The sequence below is a fragment of the Macrotis lagotis genome, chromosome 8 (genome assembly GCF_037893015.1).
Source record: "Macrotis lagotis isolate mMagLag1 chromosome 8, bilby.v1.9.chrom.fasta, whole genome shotgun sequence".
Taxonomy (NCBI): domain Eukaryota; kingdom Metazoa; phylum Chordata; class Mammalia; order Peramelemorphia; family Peramelidae; genus Macrotis; species Macrotis lagotis.
The window spans coordinates 61,496,366-61,519,669 of NC_133665.1; the positions used below are offsets into that span (position 1 = coordinate 61,496,366).

The window sequence follows — 23,304 nt, forward strand, 5'->3', positions numbered from 1 at the left end:
TTGTTGGAAAAAGTAAATTCAGTTTTTTTTTTTTGTGCTTTATATTGGTGAAACTTCTTTGAGAAATGGTCATTTGTATGAGAACATATGCCATAGAAGTGTGACTAGCATAAAGTAGTAGTCCCAAGACAGAGTCTTAACCCCTAAATTCATAATTAGTAGGTGACAACAACCAAGGGTGACAGTGGGTTACAAAGGAGACTGGAGCAAAGCACAGGATGCAGAAAGTGGCATGAGGTCCCTTGTAGCTGTTTAGAAATGAGAAAGGGGATAGCTCTGTAAGTGTTGTTATAAGAACCTGCTTTCTCTATCGGTGATAGTCAAGTGACAAAACTTAATTTCTTCACAATCCCCAGTCTGCTTCTGGTAAGAGTAGTGGATATCACTGAAGTAAAAAAGAAAAAAAAAAGTGAAAATAGAGAATATTGTGCACGGAGTTGGAAGTGGCACAATTTTCTACCAGAAAGGAAAAATGGAATGCTAGGAAAACAATTCTGCACAGAACTACTTCTGGTAAAAATCAGTGTCATAGTTCCTTTCCTCACAAAAGCTAATAGTAATGACTCACATTTTAGAGTGTTTTGAAATGTTTTATTGTTTTAGCTTTAAAGGTTTTCAAAGAACTGTGCTCATATCCATTTTCTGAGGTAGGTGGTTCAAATGTTATTTCTGTCTTAGAGGATGAGGACCTGAAAGATTAAATGGTTTGGCTAGGGTCTCTTGAACAAAAATTGGGTGGGACTGGACACAGACCTGAGATATCTCCAAGCTCAGCACTCTGCCTGCTCTTGACATTGCCTTTAGATGTGTGGGTGGGGTTGGGAAGAGTGGAGAGAGGAACATCCATAGTAAAAAACATGAATATGAGTGCATTAGAGAAGTCAGAAGCAGCAATCAGAACTGTGTACTTTTGTCTCTTGACTGGGATAATGGGAAAGATTTTATATAGATTGATTTGAACTGAGTTTAGAAGGATGGCCACAGGAGATATTGGGGTGAGTATTCTGGGCAGAATGCAGAAGCAAAAGCTTAGGAATTACAGGTTTAGGTTTGTATGGGAAACAGTGGATAGATTGGCTAATAGATTCTAGATTGGCTGGTATATGATTTGTGTCAAGGGGTAATACTGTGACTGAAAATGGTTTATTAAAAATATAGAGACCTGGAAATTATTTTGAGAAAAAATCAGAATTAATTTTCTTAGATTATTATGCAAGTAACTTATTAAAATTTGATGTTTTACACTAAATATTGATTTAGATTCTCAGGAAAAAAATGTAGCATGTGGTAATGATTTAGATTATTGATATGTTTCTTACTCTGTAACAGTGATTTGGGTTTAAAGCCTTCAAAATTTTTTTCCTTAAATTTTCAGGTGATCTATTAAGTAACCTGTTGCAGAGTCCTAGTGCAGCCAAACTGTTAAACCAGCCAATTCCTATTCTTGATTCTGAGAGTGAGTATATCTGTTCCCTGGCTTTGGAGTGCCTAGCCCACCTCTTCAGCTGGATTCCTCTGTCTACCAGCATCACCCCATCCCTCCTTACCACGATATTCCACTTTGCTCGATTTGGCTGTGACATTCGAGCCAGAAAGATGGCATCAGTCAATGGCAGCAATCAGAACTGTGTCCTTGGTCAGGAACGGGGCAGGCTTGGAGTTCTGGCCATGGCTTGCATCAATGAACTCATGTCCAAGAACTGTGTGCCTATGGAATTTGAAGAGTATTTACTGCGCATGTTCCAGCAGACTTTTTACCTCCTGCAGAAAATCACCAAGGACAATAATGCTCATACAGTGAAGAGTAGACTTGAAGAACTTGATGAAAGGTAAGAGAAAGAAGCCATAGCAGAGAAAGTTATGTTTTCAGAAAGGGTTATTATGGCTCATTGCTCTTGTGCATAGCGTCTTTAATCCTCTTTGATTTCAGAATTTGGAGCTCCAAAAGAAGAGCAGAAAGGTAGGTGTGTGATGGTGAGTACAGGCCTGACTGTAGCTTGAAGGGCTGGGGTGGCTAAGGGAAAGGGATTGAGTTTGAAAAGTGATTGTGGTGCTTCTAGGTTTGTTGTATTTCCCATATTCCTCCCCCTCCTTTCCTCCTCTTCCTTTTTCCCTTACTTATTTAACTACAGGTATAAGGTGGTTCGAGAACTGAAACTGCCCCTCATTCATAGCCAGGAACATCAGAAGAGGCACATGGAGGTACAGGAATTAAAATCTGCCCCTTTTCAGTTGGTGTTGCCTTTTAGTTTTGAGCATTTTTTTTAATACATAAAAGGAAGTGACCCAGGACATTTTGCAGGGTATAGAAGTATTTTCTTGAATATTTTCACCAAAAGACACACATTTATAGGGAAACCTTTGTGGCTTCTTTATCATTCTTTAGAATGGAATCCAGAAATAAGACTGTTGGTCTTTATTTTGCCCCAACCCCTCCTTAAAAACCCACTTGAGGATTAATGGAAGCACATCGAGTCAGGGTCTAATTCTTTCTTTCCCTTGCAGTGGGATGTCAGTTATGTATCTTACACCTTTCATGAACAAGATGCTACACTGCTGTGTAAAGGCAAGAGGGAAATTGGATGCTTATTTTAAGAACATTCATGTTGAGTGTGTTTGGAAACCTGGAAGCAAAGATGATTTTTATTTTAACCATTTTCCCAGGTCACTTTTGATGAATATATATAGTTGAGGAATTGGTGTCCTTTTCAGTGCCATTAGCAGTTTTAAGGGGTTATTTATTGTATAAAATGTAAATAAACGTGCATGAAGTATATAATTTATAGAATAGTTTGAAAATTTGGTTCTTGGTTACTTTTATACACTTAATTTTATTAAGAGAAATAAAACTTATATGAGAATATCATATCATATTTCGATCTTTCATTTCACACATTAAACTTTATGCCTTTATGAAGAACTCATACTCTGTTATAGTAATAAAGTTCTTTCCCTCTAATTTGATGTCATTTCAAGTAGCAACTGACTGGATCAATTAAGAGTATCAGTACGTTCTTAAAAAAAACACAAGTTTTCCAACAGTCCTTTTTAACTTCATTAAAAAACCTTTCTAATATGTAATTGTGATTTAATTACTTATAAAAATCAATGAAAAGATAACTGATGTGTTCTAATTTGAGAGTTGAAATGGTATTCGCTATTTAAAATAACTTTTTTCTTTGAACTCATTACTTCTTTCCTGAATTTTTACTATGAAACATGCTATTAAAAATAAATTGACATGTGTTTTACTCTTAGGATAGTGCCATTTTCAGTCTGGGGCTGAGATCTGGGTGAAAAATCACAGCAGTTTATCTGTATATGAACTTTTTAAAGTTAACTTTTTTGCTTCCTTTGGTTTTGTATTTCAATTATATGCTTCCAGTTGCACTGTGAAAGGCGAGCCCTGAATGTACAGACAGGTGATATGAAAAATACTGTTTGCTTGCTTTATGACTCTTAAGAGTCTGTTATAACAAATTCTTAAAATATGATAGTCAATTCTTAGTTGTTCAGGAGCTGCTTAACTGGATCCTTTGCTTCTATTCTTTTTCTCTACAAACTTCTTATCTCTTAACTCTTTCACTGTTCATTAGCTCCTGTACCAGAAGGTGGGCAAGGGAAGGAAAATGAGTTGAATGAAGATTAGTTAGTATTGCTGCTTGATCAGGTTTATTTAATTTTTTTAATAAAGAGGTTGACCTGGAGATTGATAAGATTTTTGTATTATATTTTACTTGTCCATGCATTCAATGTTCCATTAGTTTACATGAATGAGAATTGAGCATATTTTCTAAGGAACAAAACATTGATACATTTTAAACACACAAATTTAATATATAAGAAACTATATTAGGGTGGAGGAGGTTCCATTCTTGATTGATTTGGATAGTGCCCTTCAGAAAAATCTCTCTACTTGATTATATAAAGGGAGGGGCCAAACTTGTTTCATAACCTCTGGAAATTCTGGTGAATGGAGCAAAATAATAGCATGAAGTACTAGCTAGTCTTCCTAAATATTTTGTCTAGTGATCCATTCAACTTTTATCCTTATGAAATGATTAATGCCATATAAATTATAAATCTTCATTTTCATTTATGTTTTCTAGAATTAAAATGAGCCCCAAAGTAAGCAAGGCCAACTGTGATTAAGTTGGTTAGAAACCTGGTAACCATATGGGGAAGTTTGATTTCCGGTCATTTTCAAATGAGTTGAAGGAACTTTTGAGTGAAGTGAAGTGGTACTTAGTGACTGCAGTGAAGGATTTCTTTTACTAAGTAGCCTTGCCTGATTGTAGGTCATATAATTTTTTGTATCTTTAATTTATATTTTCCAAACATATATCCATCTCATTTTCCAATCACCTTTTGGTATTTAGGGGCTTGAAATGACAGTTTCTGAATGTGAGAGTGATGTGCTGTGCATTTAATCAGAGGATTTTGTTAATCCTGGTTGTTTTGGCACATGCTTATCTATGAAATGGTCATAAAGAAATCTTGAGATTTGGGTGGTACTTGGGGCAGGATCATATAGTGGAATAAATGATGAACTGGGGAGTGAGTTAGAATCTGGAAATGAATTCTCATCTTATTTCTACAGTTAGTGGGCAAGTCATTCTAGACTTGATGAGCTCTAAGGTCCTTTCAGTGGCAGGTTGCTACATTTTTCTAAGTATTAAAATGTTTCATTCCTTTTGTAAAGAATTCTTGAAGATAATTGGGGGCATTGGATATTTAATTGTTATAAGGAATAGAAGAAGAAAATCGTATGTTTGGATTGCAATCTATTGGGTTGCAAGTCTAGAAATATTTTAGCAGGTTGTTAACCCCTTGAAAAATCATCTACTTGTCTCTGGTTTTTGGTGTATACACTTTACTAATTATGCCTTCTAGCTAATGAATCTTTGCCTTTGGAAATCACAGAGTAAAATGCTGTTACCTTGATATATACTATACAAGTTGATATGACCTCTATGAATTTGTTAGCCTTTTCCTTTCATTTTATTTTATATGGGTCATGCCACTCAATAGTTGGGGAAATATGAGAGCAGTTACTTAATCAGAAGGCATTATTATCTCAGCATTAAAGTTACTTTTCTGCTATGTTTCAGGTATTAATGGAGAGAAGGGTTGCGTGTCCTGTAGGTAATTGTTGCAGGCTTTTATGTTTTTAACTTAAAAAATATCTTGGTTAAATTAGTGTGTTTTGGTAATGTAAAGGATTTGAGTTGGTTAATATTGCATTTCATTTATCTTTTTTAGAGTTATTTCCATTGAAGGTAGACTTCGAGATTTTAACATTGTAATATTTTTTTCTTATTTAGCTACATCGAGAAGTTTACTGATTTTCTCCGTCTCTTTGTGAGTGTCCATTTGAGGAGGATAGAATCCTACTCTCAGTTCCCAGTGGTAGAGTTTTTGACACTGTTATTCAAGTACACGTTTCATCAGGTATGGCCTGAAATTACTCTTCATTTAATGTTCAATTATTTAATATTGCACATTTACTCTTAAAAGCTTGTAAACCTTAAAGCACTATATAATGCTAAGTTATAAGTCCTCCCATTTTGTAGTTAATACTAAATTGAAGGGAACAGAATTGAATTTCAAAAATACTTTAAAATTGGGAACATTTAGTTTCATGTACTTTTCACAGGAATTTTATAGAGGAGAGGAGTCAGGATACAGACATAGTAGTATCGAATCCTTATTTCCTATTTCTTTCTTTCTTTCTTTTTTAATATTTATTTATTCTCTTTTTGTACAAATAATTTTTTTATACATTAATAAAATATTCTTGTTTAAGAGTAAACAGAATACCCCCCCCAAAATATAGACTTGCTTGAGTGATAAAGGGGAGAGAAAAAAATTGAAATTTAAAAAAAATAATAGTAATAATTGTAGGTATGTCCAGGTGGTACAATGAACAGAGCCCCAGCCCTGGCGCCAGGAGCACCCAAGCCCATATCCGGCCCCATGCACCCAACAATCACCCAGCCGTGTGACATGCAAGCCACCCCAACCCCACTGCCCTGCAAAAACCAAAAAAAGAAAAAAAAGACCCAAAATAAAATAAAATAGTAATAATAGTAGGGGTGGCAGGGTGGTGGTCAGAGCATTGGCCCCTGAGCCAGAAGCACCCGGCTCCAAATCCGGCCTCAGACACCCAAAGATCACCCTGCTATGCGGCTCCAGGCAGGCCACCCAGCCCCATTTGCCCTGCACCATCCCCAAAATAATAAAAATAATAAAAAATGTGCTTCAGTCTTTGTTCCAACACCAACAACTCTGTCACAGATGCATCACATTCTTTATGGTAAGCCCATGGCAAAATTTACTTCCATATTTTTCCACCGTTGCCATTGCTGATCGCAACTCCCTCCTTTCGTATTTCTCCATTATCATGTACTATACTTTTCTCTCTCCTTTCACTCTGACTCTGCTGTAGGGTCTCTGAGTGGCACAGCAGACAGATCCCTGGTCCTGAGGCCAAGAGGCCCCCAGCCCACATACCACCCCTTAGGCCCAGAATCCACCTGGCCCTATGGTCCTCTACAGGCCATCCAATCCCAGCCCCTTGCAAGAAGTAAAAAGGAAAATGTGTTACATCTGACCACTTCCCCCACCCCATGGTCCATCCTCTCCTCCTTCATTCACATCCCCACCCCTTCCCCCTGTCCCCCCCCTTCTTACTCCAGATGCCTATATCCCATTGAGTATATATGCTGTTTCCTCTCCTAGCCACCTCTGATGAGAGCCAAGATTCCCTCATTCCCCCTTGCCTTCCCCCCTTCCATATCATTGCAATAGCTCATTGTAATAAAGAAAAAACTTATTATATGAGATATCTTGGCCTATTCCCCCCTCTCCTTTTGCTTTCTCCCATTCTATTTCCCTTTTTTCTATTGACTCCATTTTTACACCATATTTTATCTTTAAATTCAGCTTTCTCCTGTGCTTCAACTATAAAAGCTCGCTTTACCTGCTCTATTAACTGAGAAGGTTCATATGAGTATTATCAGTGTCATTTTTCAATGCAGGAATACATGCAGTTCATCCTCATTAAGTCCCTCATATTTGCCCCCTCTCCTCCAATCTCCATGCTTCACCTGAGTCCTGTATCTGAAGATCAAACCTTCTGTTCAGCTCTGGCCATTCTAACAGGAACATTTGAAATTCCCCTGGTTCATTGAAAGTCCATCTTTTTCCCTGGAAGAGGACATTCAGCCTTGCTGGGTAGTTCATTCTTGGCTGCATTCTAAGCTCTTTTGCCTTCCAGTATATTATATTCCAAGCCCTACGAGCTTCCAAAGTAGCTGCTGCTAAGTCCTGTGTGATCCTGACTGCAGCTCCATGATATTTGAATTGTGTCCTTCTGGCTGCTTGTAATATTTTTCTCTTTGACTTGGGAGTTCTGGAACTTGGCTATAATATTCCTAAGGGTTGTTTTTTTGGGATCTCTTTCTCTGGGGGATCGGTGGATTCTCTCCATTTCTATTTTGCCCTCTGCTTCTAGAATATCAGGGCAATTTTCCTGTAGTAATTCTTTGAAAATGATGTCAAGGCTCTTTTCCTGATCATGACTTTCAGGTATTCCAATAATTTTTAAATTATCATTCCTAAGTCTGTTTTCCATATCAGTTGTTTTTTGAATGAGATATTTCACATTTTCTTCTAATTTTTCATTTTTTTGGTTTTGAAGTAATGAATCCTGGTTTCTTGTAAATTCATCAATCTCCCTGAATTCTATTCTTTGTCTGAAGGATTTGTTCTCCTCAGAGAGTTTTCTTATCTCTTTTTTCCATCTGGCCAATTTTGCTTTTTAAAGCATTCTTCTCCTCAGTAATTTTTTGAACTGTTTTATCCATTTGACCTAAGCTGGTTTTTAGCATGCTATTTTCTTCAGCATTTTTTTGGATTTCCCTGACTAAGCTACTGACTTCATTTTCATGTTTTTCCTGCATCTCTCCTTTCTTTTCCTAGTTTTTCTTCTAACTCCCTCATTTGATTTTCAAATTCTTTTTTGAGCTCTATCATAGCCTGAGCCCAATTTCTGTTTTTCTTGGAGTCTTTAGATGCAGGTGCTTGTGCTTCCTCATCTTCAGACTGAGTATTTTGATCCTTCTTGGGCTCATATGCAAAAATATTTCTCAATGGTCTTCCTCTTGTTTCTTTGCTTGCTCATTTTCCCAGGCTGAGCCTGGTTTTGGGGTGCTTCCTGAGCTTTTGGGCCACTCCCACAAGGGTCTCAGTGTGTGAGGCTCTGTCCTCCCTCCTGGTCTGTGAATGACCATATGGGCCCCCCTCTGCTACGGGGCTGAGGTGGAGGGGGCCCTGCTGTTCTATGAGGGGGGGGCCTAGACTGTGATCAGGATCTGAATGTGGTCAGAGCCCCAGAGTCCTGTTCCAGGGGCAGAGGACAGAGCTCTGCAGTCTCTCTCTTCACTCCCCTTCCTAGGTTCAATGGGCTCATGCCCTGGGGGCTCCTGCTTACCTGCTCATCTGCTTCTGTTCCTGGATCTGGGCTGCTGAAAGACCATGTTGCTTGCTGTGTGTCCTGAGGGCTGGGCTCCACATGCTTGCTCTGGCAGAGGTCCCCCCGTTGTTCCCCCAATTTGTGCCCTGTGCTCCCCGGGGTGTAGCTCAGGAAACTCCCCCCCCCCCCGTGTGAGCTATGGCTCCCAGCGCCCTGGGGCTGCCTCCAGGAGGCTGAAGTTCTTTTGCTCTGGCGGGCCCCCCCTCTGGCAGGCCGCTCCTCCAACCCCAGGGAGCAGAGCCTTTCTGCTCTTTTCCAGGTTACCTTGAGTAGGAGAACTGCTTCCCTGGGTCCCTTTGTGGGTTCTGTCTCTCAAAAATTTAATTAGAGTCCTTAGAATCGAAGTTTTATGAGAGAGCTTCTAAGAGCTGTTGCTCTCTTGTCACCATCTTTGCTCCGGCCCCCTCTTTCTTTCTTTTTTCCTTCCTTCCTTCCTTCCTTCCTTCCTTCCTTCCTTCCTTCCTTCCTTCCTTCCTTCCTTCCTTCCTTCCTTCCTTCCTTCCTTCCTTCCTTCCTTTCTTCCTTCCTTCCTTCCTTCCTTCCTTCCTTCCTTCCTTCCTTCCTTCTTTCTGTCTTCCTGTCTTCCTGTCTTCCTGTCTTCCTGTCTTCCTGTCTTTCTGTCTGTCTTTTTGGTAAGGTAGTGGGGTTAAGTGACTTGTGCAAGGTCATATAGGTAGGTAATTATTAAATATTATTAAATGTCTGAATCCAGATTTGAACTCAGGTTCTCCTGACTCCAGGGCTGTGCTCTGTCCTCTGTGCTATATTACTCCCTTTCTTGAGTAAATGAGTCTATTTGTTGTGAGCTCTCCTCTCCCAGTTTCTGCTCCTTAGTATCCTTATCCCATCATTATCGTTATACCCTGGTTCTACTTCTTTGTTCCAGTTCTGAAAAAAAGGGGACTCTTGGATTTGTCAGCCTTTTTATTTGTTCCTTGGACCCTGTCTTACTCCATTTCCTTCATGAGCTTTTACTCCTACTCATCCCACCTGTCTTCATTCTTATTACTGGTTTCTTCCCTTCTGCTGACAAACATGTCTAGGACTACCCATCTTTAAAAACAGAAAACAAACTATTTCCTTTATTCTTTTATCTCTCCTCAAGCTATTCTCTTTCATTATCAGATTCCTAGAATAAACCATTTTATAAACTTTTCCTCAGCCTCTTTACCTTCCACTTCTCAATCCCTCATGCCTGGCTTCTGAAGTGACTATTGAAATTATTATCTTACTTTTGTTTACTTGGTTGTTTCTTGTAAATGACATTTCCTTTTTTTGAGTTTTTTGAGTTTGTTCCTCATTTTGGGAGCATTCTCCTCTATTATCTTAACTTCTCTGGCTAAAGTCTCAGCTTTTGCAGGAAGACCTTCCCCTCAACTCTTTGATGTCTTTCTTCAGAGATGATCTTCAGTTTATCCTATACATATATTTTTTGTGCATAGTGGTTTGTATGGTGTTTTCCCTATTAAACCCTGTGCTTCTTGAGAACAGGGACTACCTTTTGCTTTTCTTTTCATCATTAGCACAATGCTTGGCAACAGAGGAGGAACTTAATAGTAGATTGACTTGGTTTACTTCTTATTCAGTTAGTATGTCTTCCTGTGCATATAATCTTCATGTTCATTTTTTCCTTAACAGTGCAATGATTATATTGTATGCTACAATTTGTTGTTTAGCCAAATCATTGAACTTGCTTCTAGTATTCTGTTTTTGTTTTTGCAAGGAAATGGGGTTAAGTGACTTTCTCAAGGTCACACAGCTAAGTAGTTATTGTCTGGATTGGATTTGAACTCAGGTCCTCCTGACTACACTCTGTCCAGTGCTCCATCTAATTGCCCCAGCTTCTTGTATTCTGATACCACAAAACTGATAATCACACAATATTTTTGTCTAAATAGATTTTTCTTTTTCTCTCTTCGGTCTCTAGGTCAGTAAGTATGACATTTTAGTCACTTTTTAAACATAACTGCAAATTGTTTTCCAGAATAATTGGACAAATTCACCAGTTCATGGCTCCATTAACAGTGTAATAGAGTTTTTGTGTTTATTCAATTCTCTCCTTTATTGACTGTTCTATTTTTTTGGCCATATTTACCAATTTGATGTGTGTGTTGAAACTTGAGATGTTTTGATCTGTATTTTTCTTTAGTTTCCTGATTTTGTTGTTAAGTGGTCAGGTTAAATGATTTTCAGTAGAATTCTTTGTCTTCCCCCTTAAATCTTCTGCTGCTCCAAATTATGTGTTTCTGTTTAGGGGTATCAGGACCCTTCTAGATAACCCATTTTGTAACCTGGAGTCATCATCATCTCTTCTCTCTTCTTACCTTCTGTATCAATCACTTATCAAGTCTTGTTAGTTTTCTTCCATATCTTTCATATATGTCATCCCTTCTCTACTCTCACTGATACACCCTATCTTCAACTATCATTTGAACAGCTGAAACAGCTGTCAGTATCACTTCTTCTAAATTCTTTGTTAGCCTAATCCACAGAACTGCCACAATAATCTTCTTAAGGCACAGATCTGATCAGGTCTTTTTCATTCCCAAGAATCTTCAGTGGCTACCTTTTGCTTTTAAGAAAATTCTCATTTTAAACTAAATTAAATTAAATTCACATTTTAAAACCCTTATAGTTTGGTTACAACTGAACTTTCCAGATTTATTTCAAATTATTTCCCTTCACACAATCTGTTGTCCAATGAAACTGGAACTCAGCATCTTCTACTTCTTTGACTTTATTTTAGATTGTCCACTCTAACTGGCATTCATTTCCTTCAAAGCTCACCTCTGGTGCCCCCAGGATTTACTCCCATTATTTAAAGGCAGAAACTGGATGGTTTTTTGTTTTGCTTTCTCAGAGCCTGGCACAGTGACTTGCACATAGTGAGCACATAGTAAATGCTTGTTGAAGTAAATTGAATTTGATAGCTCTTCATTCTAGCAAACTTGATTATACTTACTGTTTCCTGAATTTGACATTCCATATTCCACCTCCATGTATAAGCAAGTCTCTTGGACCTCCTGGAGTGTTCTGTTTACTGATTTCTGTCATTCATAATTTTTATTTTCTTTTGTGCCTTCTCTCACATGCTATCTTCAGGAAGCAGATTCCTTCTTATCCTTCTCTCCAGTCCCCATACCTCAGTTGTTAGTGCTTTCTTCTTTTTCAGATTATTTTGTAATTACATCTGTATTTTTACATCTTCTAATAGAATATAAGATGCTTGATGGTAGGGACTATTTTATTTTTGTCTTTGGTAGCATAGTGTGTTGATACATAGTAGACATTAGTAAATGTTTTTTCTATGTAATTAAAGCAATTAAGTAGATTTTTAAAATACTTCCTTTATGAGATCAGAAAAGAAAATTTAGAGAGAAAGGAAATTAAAATAATTTTATTGAAATTTGGTCAGTCTTTGAGTGTACACAGGCCACAGCTTAGAGAATAAAGATACTGAGTGGTAAAGATGAGCCATTTCTGGAAGATAGTGGGTCACATGGAGTTAGGAGAATTAGAAGGATGAAGGGGAATTGGCAGATTTCAACTAAAGAAGAATTTATAGAAAGAAGGAAATAGATGTAGAAGAAAGGCATGGATCATCATTATTAGCTTGGGGTCCTGGAAGAAAGATGCTGTTAGGGTATTAGAAATGAAATGGGGAGTAGTTGGTAGAGAATGGAAATGCTGAAATGAATATAGAATGATTGGAAGAGACAAAAGAATTAGAGGAGTTTCAAATAGGAATTAGGATTCAAGAATTAGAAGAGGCCATAGACATTATCATAATCAAAATGGGTTTTTATTATAAAAGGTATTAAGTAACAGAACTGGAATCCAATAATAATTTGTTTCTAATTCAATACCTTTTTGATTTTATCAAGAACCCCAGGATAAGCATATATAGATGTATTTCTCAAATTAATTTGGTCTGAACTTGAAATAATATTGACAATTCATAAATGGAAATCTAGGAGTATGTAAAGACACTAAGAAAAGGAGGAATCTGAGCCATTTTAGGATTAAAATGGGGGGGAGCTTATTTGCATGCCAGAAAATTATTATGTATTATTTTTGATACTTGTATAGTTGCATATTTGATATTTTGGAGTGGAAATGCTGATAGCATCGAACTTTTCTCATGCACCCCTTATTCTCCTTTTCCAAAACAAGGGTTCTATGGACAATGATTTGGGAAATCAGAGTTTGGGAAGAAAAGAAGGGGTATAGAAGAATAACCTGAAAATGTTTAGAAATCTGAATCCCAGTAGAAACTTAATCCTGTATATGACTATCTTAATTACCATGTGGGCTAGAAAACAACTTAAGAATAGACATTTTTTTAAAAAATGAAGTTCCCACTTTTTATTAGAATCTTATTTTTTATCAGTTTTCTATTAAATTGAAAATGTGAAAGGAGAATTTCTATATTTTGAAAGATATGTTGGTATGTGGTCATGAAACAAATAGTCTTCTTTATTCTCTCTCTCCCTACCTTGAGTATGTGGCCACTTAGGTTTCTTCCTGTACATTCAGCCTCCTAAACCTTACTCTTTTTACTTTTGGCTCTGTGTGGGAGGCTATGCTTGTTGTACATCCAGAATTAAATTCAAGGGGTAGAAAAAATGGACATATCTTTAAACCTTTCCCTGTACTGGCATGATTTTAAAAAAGCAGCCTTGTTCCCTGATTTTTCTTTCAACTTGAGTGGGTGAAGGTATAATAAAAACTGTGCAGGCTTATCTTCCTCTTAGAAGAGAAGATAAGGAGGCTTAAAGAATGTCCCATATCTCCAGATCAATGAAAATGAAGTGTTTTTTATCAGTGGGGAAAACAAGAAAAGGAATCTTGAAGAAGCAAAATGGAAAGATGTCTAACTTTTGTCGGGAGGTTGGAGGGTCAAATATTGTGACAAATGAGAAAGGAAGAGACTGTTAGGTGCTTAGCACAAACAAGAGGCTTCTTTTCCTATGGAGGAGGGAACTGAAGCTTCTAAGGAGAAAGGGACTGCATTGTACTCCAAAGAAAAATAATGTGGATTCACAGATGTCTGTTGAGAAATCAGAGTAAAGGATCAGAAGAAGAGGCAAGGAATTGCAGCTGGTGGTCAACCTGATTAAAAATAGAGACATATGTTTCCCTCCAAGAGATGGATCTAGAACCACTCAGGGAAGCTTCTAAGGCTTATTGTTCAGCATAGCTACTGTTCATGTCTGGTGATTTATTTGGGCACATATGATGTTGCCAGAAAACATTGCTAAAGATGATGAGATTTTGAGAGAGGAATATGAGGCTAGTCAAAGAAGTGGTACTGATGTCATTATTGTTGATTGAGGGCTTCAAAAGGGAGCAACAGATTTGAGAAATTAACTGAATAAGGGTATCAAATATAGGAATAATATGCTCTTGGCTGCAAATGGGTTGCATCTAACAAGGGATAGTATTATTGCATTTGTCCGTAGTCTTGCAAGTCTAATTAGAAGGATTTTTAAGTTAAAAAAGTAAGGTTAACAAAGAAACTATCTAGAAAACCTAGAATAGCATAGCTCTTAAAGAAGAATAATAGAATGTCTCACAAGAGACAGTAGATATGTAGACAGTAGAATGTCTCACAAGAGACAAAAATCCAATAAAACCGTATCCTTATCTGTACACAATTATAAAAAGTACGACTCACAACATGAACTAGATAAATCTCAAAACCAGGTAGCAAACTCAACTTTGCATTTATCACAGTTACTTTGTCCGATGACACCCATGATTGAAATATGACCCTGGACAGATATCCTTATTCAAAAAGAACAGGGGAAAGAGGTTAAATGAAATAGTATATTTAGAAAATACATAAAGGATATCAGGAACTGGTAGACCCTGTTGGTGGGGGTGGGGGGAGAAGTGAAGGGCAGCACCATGACAAACTTTTATGTGAAAATCAGTGTAGGCAGTAAAAGTATTATCATCAGCATATACTACAAGTTACCTGTAATCCAATACTACAATAGGTCTATAATCAATATGGGTATATTCTCCATGTTGTAGACTGCCACCTATCCATGCCCCCTTCCCAATGATATAAGTATTTTTTACTTTTTAAAATTCATGTATTATTTTCACATTATTACAATAGTCTTTTTGTAAAGGTAAACATAATTCCCTCCTCACTCTACAAAGATAAATCTCAAGAAAAATAAAGTGAGAAGGGAAAAAAGTGTACTTCAATCTGTGATCAGGTACTATCAGCTCTCTCTTGGTTGGGTGGCATTCTTTATCATAAATCCATCAGAGAAGATGTTTCAATATTTTTTCCACACAGTTGCTATTGCTAGCTATATTTGACCCCCAATCTTATTCCTCCCCATCCCCAATTATTCTATTGTCTCTCCTTTCACCCTCTTCTTCCTCAGAAGTATGTTGTATCTGACCATCCTCTTCCACCATCTTCCCTCTCTTCTGTCACCTATACCCCTTCCCCTATTCCCTTTCTACTATCCCTTTTCTCTTCAGGATAAGATAGATTTCTCTACCCTATTGAGTGTGTAGGTTGTTTCCTCTCTGAGCCACTTCCAATGAGAATAAAAGCATACTCATTACCCCCCTCACCTTTTCCTCTTCACTCTATTGCAAATGCTTTTTTTGCCTCTTTTACATGAAATATTTTAGCTCATTCTACCTCTCATTTCCCTTTCTCCCACTGCATTCCTTTCTTTCCAGTTGACTCCATCTTTATAATATATTATACCTTCATATTCAGCTGTCTCCTGTGCCTTGTCTAGCTAGATATGCTCCTTTTACCTGCCCTAATAAATGAGAAGATTCATATGAGTTATCAGTGTCATATTCCCATGTAGGAATACACACAGTTTAACATCATTAAACCCCTCATAATTTACCCTTCTTGTCCCCCCTCTCTATGCTTCATCTGAGTCTTGTACTTGAAGATCAAACTTTCTGTTCAGCTATGGTCATTTCAATAGGAAAGTCTGAAAGTCCTCTATTTCATTGAACATCCGTCTTTTTCCCCAGAAAGAGGATGTTCAGTTTTGCTGGATAGTTAATTCTTAATTATAATCCAAGCTCTTTTGCCTTCCCAAATATCATATTCCAAGTCCTATGATATTTAGTAAAAGCTACTAAATCCTGTGTTATCCTGACTATAGCTCCACAATAATTTGAAATTGTTTCTTTCTGGCTGCTTGTAATATACTTCTCTTTGACTGGGGAGTTCTAGAATTTGACTATAATATTTCTGGGAGTTTTAATTTTAGGATCTCTTTCAGGAAGTGATTGGTAGATTCCCTCAGTTTCTATTTACCCTCTGCTTCTAAGATATCAGGGCAATTCCCCTGAGAATTTCTTTAATAATGAAATCTAGGCTCTTTTTCTGGTCATGACTTTCAGGTAGCCCAGTAATTTTTAAATTATCTCTTTGGATCTGTTTTTCCCAATGAGATATTTCACATTTTTTTCTAGTTGTTCATTCTTTTGGTTTTGTTTTATTGTTTCTTGATTTCTCACAAAGTCATCAACTTCCCTTAACTCTATTCTGTATTTGAAGAGTTTTTTTCCTTCAGAGTGTTTTTTTTATCTTCTTTTATGTCTGGCCAATTCTATTTTTTAAAGTATTCTTCTCCTCATTGACCTTTTGGAATGTTTTTACGATTTCACCTAAACTGGTTTTTAACATGGTATTTTCTTCAGTATATTTTGGTAATTCTTTCACCAAGCTGTTGAATTAGTTTTACTAGTTTTCCCACATTGCTCTCATTTCTCTTCCCAATTTGTCTTCTGCCTCCTTTACTTGATTTTCAGAATCTTTTTTGGGCTCTTCTATTAGCCTGAGAACAGATTCTGTTTTTCTTGGAGGCTTTAGCTTTGACTGTGTCATCTTCTGAGTGTATATTTTGATATTTCATGGGACTAAAGTAATTGTCTATGGTCATATTCTTTTTCTTCTGTTGTTTGCTCATTTCTCCAACCAAGGATCTGATTTTAACACTTTCCCAAACTTTTGAGTGTTTTTGGGATACTGCCCCAGGGATCTTAATTCCTTCAAAATCTTATGAGATGCTCTGACTGCTCTCCTGACCTGTGTTCTGGTCTGTGGATGACCACAGGCACTCTCTTCTGCCCTGGGTTGGGAGGAAGAGGGTCCCTGCTTTTCTTTGGTAATATGGGGGCCCAGACTGTGACCTGGATCTGAGCTTGAATAGAACTCAGAGTTGTGTCCCAGGGAAGCTGAGAGACTTCAGCCCTGACCCCCTTACCATCCGTGGGCTGAATGCTCTGGAAGTAGCTACTGGGTGGCTCTGCAGGCCTGCTTCCAGTTCCTGGAGTGGGGCTGTGCTGAGATCTGAGCTTCATTGGGCTCCACTCTTACTCTAGTGTGGCAAAGTTTTCTGTCTGACTTTCTAAGTTTTCCTTGGCACTCACTGGGCTGAGAGGTCTGGAAACCTCCCTGCTGCCATGGACCCAGGGACCCAGGAGCCTTGTGGGCTATTCCTGGATGGCTAGAGCTCTTTTGCCCTGACATGGTGTGATTTATGCTGTGCTATGGCCCTTTCCAGCCCTGATGGAATAGACCCTTCCCCCAGATCTTCCAAGTTACCTTGGGCTGGAAAATTGTTTCACTTAGTATTTCTGTGGGTTCTGCCCCTTTAGAATTTGGTTAGAGTCATAATTTTAAGGCATTTGGAGTGTTCTGGAGAAGAACTGGGAATTACTGCCTCCATTCTATTATTGTGGCTCTGACAGCAGCACCCCCCCCCCCAGTATATTTTGAAAACTATCTTAGAGAAAAGAGGAGAGTCAAAGATTAGATCTGATGCTTTGAGTCAATGAATTGATGATAATGGACAAGAGATAAGGTAAAGCAACTCAATTCTTTTTTTGTTTTTCCTTGCCAAGGGGATGATTTGTTTTCCATATAATCAAAATATAGTAATGGTTAAGGCAAATAGGGAGATAGCAAGAGTTGACAGACTCTGATGAAGCTGTATTGAAAGAACTGACAGATATTATTCTAATCCATTCTTGGTGATCTTTGACATACTATAGAAAATAGGAAAGGTACCATAGGTTTGGAGAAGGAAAAGTGTCCCAATTTAAAAAAGGTAGAAGGGTCTAGGATTGATCTCAAGTTGTTGGAAAAACTTGGAACATTTAGAAAAGTAAGAGTAAAGTAACAGTCATCATGTTTTTTTATCAAAAACAAAACTTGTCAGACTAACTCAGTTCTTTTTGATAAGATTACTAGATTGGTTGATCCAGGATAATGCTAGATATATAGTTCATCCACATTTTAGCAAAAATTTGATACAAAGTCTCTCCCATTCACCAATTGGAGAACTGTAGCCAAATAATCTGTTGATTCACTTGACACAAAGAATAGTCAGTTTGGCTTTTGGACTGAATAGAATTAAATAAAATTTGAAAGGGAAAAATATAGTCATGCACTTTAATTCAAAAAAATCAGTTTCACAGATACAAAATGAGAGGGATACCTGGATAGTAGTTCATCTGGAAAAGAGCCATGGGCTTTAGTAGATGCTTGTCCATCTTTTTCCCTGGAAGAGAAGGCTCAGCTTTGCAGGATGGTGGATTCTTGGCTGCATTCCAAGCTCCCTTGCTCTTCAAAATATCTTGTTCCAGGCCCTTTGATCCCTTAATGTTGATGTAGCCAGGTCCTGCGTTATCCTTACTGTGGCTCCTTGATGTTTAAATTGTTTCTTTCTGGCTGTGTGCAGGATTTTCTCTTTTATCTGATAGTTTGGGAATTTGGCCACAACATTCCTTGGTGTTTTCATTTTAGGATCTTTTTCTGGAGGGGATCAATGTATTCTTTCAATAACTACTTTGCCCTCTGGTTCCACGATAACAAGGCAATTTTCCATCACTAGATCCTGTAATATGAAGTCCAGGCTTTTTTTCCTCTTCAGTGTTTTCAGGAAGTCCAGTAATTCTCAGGTTGCCCCTCCTCGACCTATTCTTGAGGTCAGTGGTTTTGCTGATGAGGTATTTTACATTTTCTTCTATTTTTTTCTATTTTTTGATTTTGTTTAACAGGCTCTTGCTGTCTCATGAAGTCATTAGTTTCTGCAGACTCCATTCTTTTTTTAGGGAGGAGTTTTCTTCATTAACCTTTTACAACTCCTTTTCCAATTGGTCAGTTCTATTTTTAAAAGAGCTTTCCATTTGACCAATTGAGGCTTTGAGAGAATTATTTTCTTTTTGCATTTGACTAATTGAGGATCTGAGAGATTTATTCTCATTTTGTATTTGACTAGTTGTATTTTCCAAGGATTTGTTTACTTGTTGCAAGGTATTAATTGTCTCTCCCAAATTTTCCAGTTGATTTTTAAACTCCTTCCTTATTTCTTCAAGGGAGTCTTTCTGTGCTGGAGACCAGATCATATTCTCCTCAGAGGTTCTAGGACTCTCTGAGTTAGGGTATTTTCCTTCCAAGAATTTTTCTATGGATCTACCTTTCTGCTGACCTTTCTTCATTTTGCTAAGACCTTGAGTTGTGGAGGGGCTGGTTCACAGGGGTTTGGTGTTGGGATCCCAAGAGGCGTTACTCACTGAGTGTAATTTCTCTGGCTGGCCAGTAGGAGGTGCTGGTTGCTTTCTCTGGATTGTCTGTGACCTTGATTGAGGCCTTTTTCCCTTAGCTTGAAGGGAGGGGTTGAAACTATTGAATTCTTTTGCCTTTAATCAGTAGTGGACTTTGCTCTGGGGTGAGATCATTCCTCTCCCTATTGTCAGCTGGACTGGTTCTTCTGCTCACACACCTGTGCCCAGAGCTGCAGAAGACAAATCCTGAGGTTGATGTTCTTTCTTGTGGCTTTTCTTTCTGGGTTTTGTGGGTTGAATTTCTGTTAAGAGGGGTTTGTTTCATGTCATAGATGGGGAAAGATCAGGAGACTTTAGAACTGTTGCCTGTCTTCTCTCTGCCATCTTGGCTGGAAGTCCCAATAGATGCTTGTCCAATCTTAATCAATAGTGTAATATTACCGAATTTCAAAATTTTCTGCAGGCTTAGTTTGCATTGAGGATAAATTATTCTGGAGGAGGCGAATGATTGTTTATTGTTTATTCTGCTTCGATCAGACTATATTTGGAATGTTGTGTTTAGTTCTGGAGGCCATATTTTAAGAAAGTTGTTGACAGGATGGTGAATATTCAGAAAACAGCAACCAGGTTGGTGAAAGACCTTGAAATATTATCATAAGAGATTTGGTTGAAGACCTCTACTACACTGATAAAAAAGAAGTCAGGAAAGATGGTAGCTATCTTAGAGTATTTGAAGTGCTGTTCTGTAGAAGAGAGATGATCCTTATTGTTTCAGGCCTTAGAAGGCATGAACTGGGAACGAGGTGTGGAAGTAGCAGATTGGCAGGTTTGATATAAAGAAAAGTTTTTGAGCCATCTTGGGAAGTAGTTTTTCAGAGAAAGGCTAAGTGTTGGGTATGTTTTAGAAGTTCTTGTTTTGGTTAGATTAGGTGACCTTTGAACTCTTCTTTGGAAATAGAAGTGATAAGGAAGATAGAGGTGAAATCTTATAAGGAATGGAAACGGTACTGATTTGGAAATAAGAAGAGTGGAATTGATGCCCTAGCTTTGCTACTGTGAACATTGATATACATATTACTATGAAGGAAATTATCTTAAAGGATAGGGTTAGGTTAGTTTTCCTTACAAAATCACTTTACACATTTCAAGGTCCATTCACATTATAGATTAGCAAATTCCCCTGGAAAGGAATTTCTACTTTCAAGTTCTTTGAACTAGCAAGACAGCAGGAGTGGGTTAGGCTAAGATGGGATGGGGAGAGCAAGAAAGGTCTCTTCAGAAGGGACCTTTGAAGGAAGCCCAGGATCCAAGGGGTAGACATGAGGAGGAAGAGCTTTCTAGGCATGGCAAACCTCCAGTGAAAAGACAAGGAGGCAGGAGATGGGAGTATATTGTGTGAGAAACCGCAAGAAGGCATTTATTGTATTTGGAATGGGGAGTAAGGTCTTTTTTTTTTTTTTAGATTTTTTTTTCAAGGCAATGGGGTTAAGTGGCTTGCCCAAGGCCTCATGGCTAGGTAATTATTAAGTGTCTGAGGTCAAATTTGAACTCAGGTACTCCTGACTCCAAGGCCCGTGCTCTATTCACTGCGCCACCTAGCTGCCCCTGGGAGTAAGGTCTTAAGAATTTTGGAATGGCAGGAAGGGACCAGGTTTTAAATTCCAAACAGGATTTTTTATTTGGTCTTGGAGGTAAGAGGGAGACACTAAAGTTTATGCAGGTAGGGAGCAGGAAAGGATGGACAGACTTGTATTTTAGGAATATCACTTGTGCAGCTGAGTGAAGGATGGAATGGAGCTAGGAAAGATTTGAGGGAAGAAGAGTCACCAAAAGTTTATTGAGATTATCCAAGTATGAGAAGATAAAAAACTGAACCAAAGAGATGGCTGAATTGTGAGAAAGGGACATCAGGTAGTCAAGACCTAGGGTAACGTTGAATACTTGGGAAAATAGTGAGTGAGGAGTTCAGGTGAACACAGTGATTTTCAGCCTGGTAAATGGAGAATAGTGACATTCTCACATCAATAAGGAAGTTTGGAAGAAGGGGACGGTTTGTGGGGAATGCATTCTTTTATGGATGTATAATGAGTTTTAGTTTATAAGATATCTAGTTTGATACAATGAGGTAGTTGATGATGCATGTCTGTTGTGTTGGGGAGAGATTAGGGCTAGATCTGTAGATCTAATCATTGTTTGTGTAGAAATGGATATTAAACCCCTGGGAGCTACTGAGGTCACCAAGTGAGGTTGTATAAGGAGAGGAGGGCCCAGGGCAGAGCCTTGGGGAGGGGAGCCTCATGTCCTGGATGAAGATCCAGCAAAGAAGAATGAAGGGTTGCCAGAGAGGTAGGTAAGAGGAAAACCAGGAGGAAATAGTAGCTTGGAAATTCATAAGAAGAAAATTTTTAGGAGAGGAGGATGATCAATAATGTCAAAGATCATAGAGAGGTTAAGAAGGATGAGGAATGAGAAAAGAATTAGATTTGGCAGTTAAAGAGATCATTGATATTTCATTTGAATGATTAAGGTTGAAGTCCAATCGAGGGGGTTTAGATTGAGTGAGGGTAACAGAAATGGAGACACCAACTCTAGATGCATTCTCCATGAAAGGAAGTTGAGATAAAGGACTTTACCTAACAAGAAGGTCAGTTCAAATGAGGGTATATTTTTGAATGTTATTTTATTTATTTTTCAGTTAACATGCACCATCTTTTTGTAAGCTTTTGAGTTCCACATTTTTCTACCTCCTTCCCTTACCTCTCCTCTTCCCCATGACAGTGAGTAATCTGATACAGGTTATACATGTACAGTCATGTTCAACATATTTCCATATTCAATGTGAAAGAAGAGTTAGAACTAAAGGGGGAAAAAAACATGAGAAAAAAAGAAAAAACAAAACTAGTTTTAAAAAGTAAATATAGCACGCTTTGCTCTACATTCACACTCCATAGTTTTTTCTCTGGATGTGGATAGCATTTTCCATCACAAGTCTTTTAGAATTATCTTTGATCACTGAACAAACAAGGATTTTTTTTTGGCAAGGCAATGGGGTTAAGTGACTTGCCCAAGGTCACACAGCTAGTCATTTATTATTAAGTGTCTGAAGTCAGATTTGAACTCGGGTCCTCCTGATTCCAGGACTGGTATTCTATTGTACCAGCTAGCTGCCCCAAACAAGGGTATTTTTGACAATGAAGATGATGTGGGTAAAAAATCTTTTTTTTCTCACACAAATTGACCTAAGTAGTATCCTAGTGCAGCAGTAGGATTTGGATTAAATGGGATTAACTATCCTATTAGCAGTATAATGATTTTAAACTCTTTATGCTACCTTTAGGTAGCAAAATTTAGAGCAAAATCTTGAGAGATGTGAAAGAGGACCAAGAGCAGTAGAAAATAACCCTTAGCTGTTAAGCTGCTATTTGTTAAGATGCAAAAATGTAGAGAAGTAGCTAGATAATTTGGAACATCTCATCAGAGCCATTAAGGAAACTTGAAAATGAACAACTTTTGTTGTTTTTTTTTTGTTGAAGAAATTCTACATCTTGAATATTGTTATCATGACTAAGTAGTTATTCTCTTTATTTTGTGCTTCCTTGCCTGGCTTCCTCCCCCTTTAAGCAGCAGGGAAGGAACCAGGAGATAGGGAAAGATAGAAATTTAGTGAAAGAGCAGGGGCAGTTTGCTATAGAATTCAGAATAGAAGAGGATTTTCCAGATTTATATCTGCTATTCTTTTTTTTTTCCTTCTTTCTTTGATAATGTAGGTAGATGGTAGACCAGAAATCGATGTTTTCTTGTTTATTAATATAAAGTTGGACAAATATAACAAATATTTCTTTTTTTTGAATTTTACAATTTCCCTTCAATCTTGCTTCTCTCTCTCTCTCTCTCCACCCCCCCTCACAGAAGGCAGTCTGATCATCTTTACATTGATTCCATTGATCAAAATTGGATGTATTGAGAGAAAAATCATGTCCTTAAGGAAAAAATAAAATATAAGATATAGCAAACTTACATAATACATAAGATGACTTTTTGTAAAATTAAAGGTGATATTCTTTGGTCTTTGTTTAAACTCCACAATTCTTTCTCTGGATACAGATGGTATTCTCCATTGCAGAGAGCCCCAAATTGTCCCTGATTGTTGCACTGATGAAATGAGCAAGTCCATTAAGTTGATCATCACCCCCATGTTG

General features: G+C 37.8%; 1 protein-coding gene across 4 annotated transcripts in view; it reads left to right on the plus strand.

The window, feature by feature from the left end:
* The window catches only part of XPO6 (exportin 6), a 136,152-nt gene that overhangs the window by 51,694 nt on the left and 61,154 nt on the right, over nt 1-23,304 (plus strand). For 2 of the 4 annotated variants that reach the window (XM_074197378.1, XM_074197376.1), the window contains 6 exons: nt 1,376-1,829; nt 1,931-1,960; nt 2,133-2,202; nt 2,506-2,566; nt 5,112-5,145; nt 5,325-5,451. In XM_074197378.1, the coding sequence (XP_074053479.1) occupies nt 1,376-1,829; nt 1,931-1,960; nt 2,133-2,202; nt 2,506-2,566; nt 5,112-5,145; nt 5,325-5,451 (776 nt within the window). Of the gene's footprint in view, nt 1-1,375; nt 1,830-1,930; nt 1,961-2,132; nt 2,203-2,505; nt 2,567-3,385; nt 3,423-5,111; nt 5,146-5,324; nt 5,452-23,304 lie in introns of all 4 variants that reach the window. The other 2 variants (XM_074197377.1, XM_074197379.1) reach the window with 2 other exon arrangements.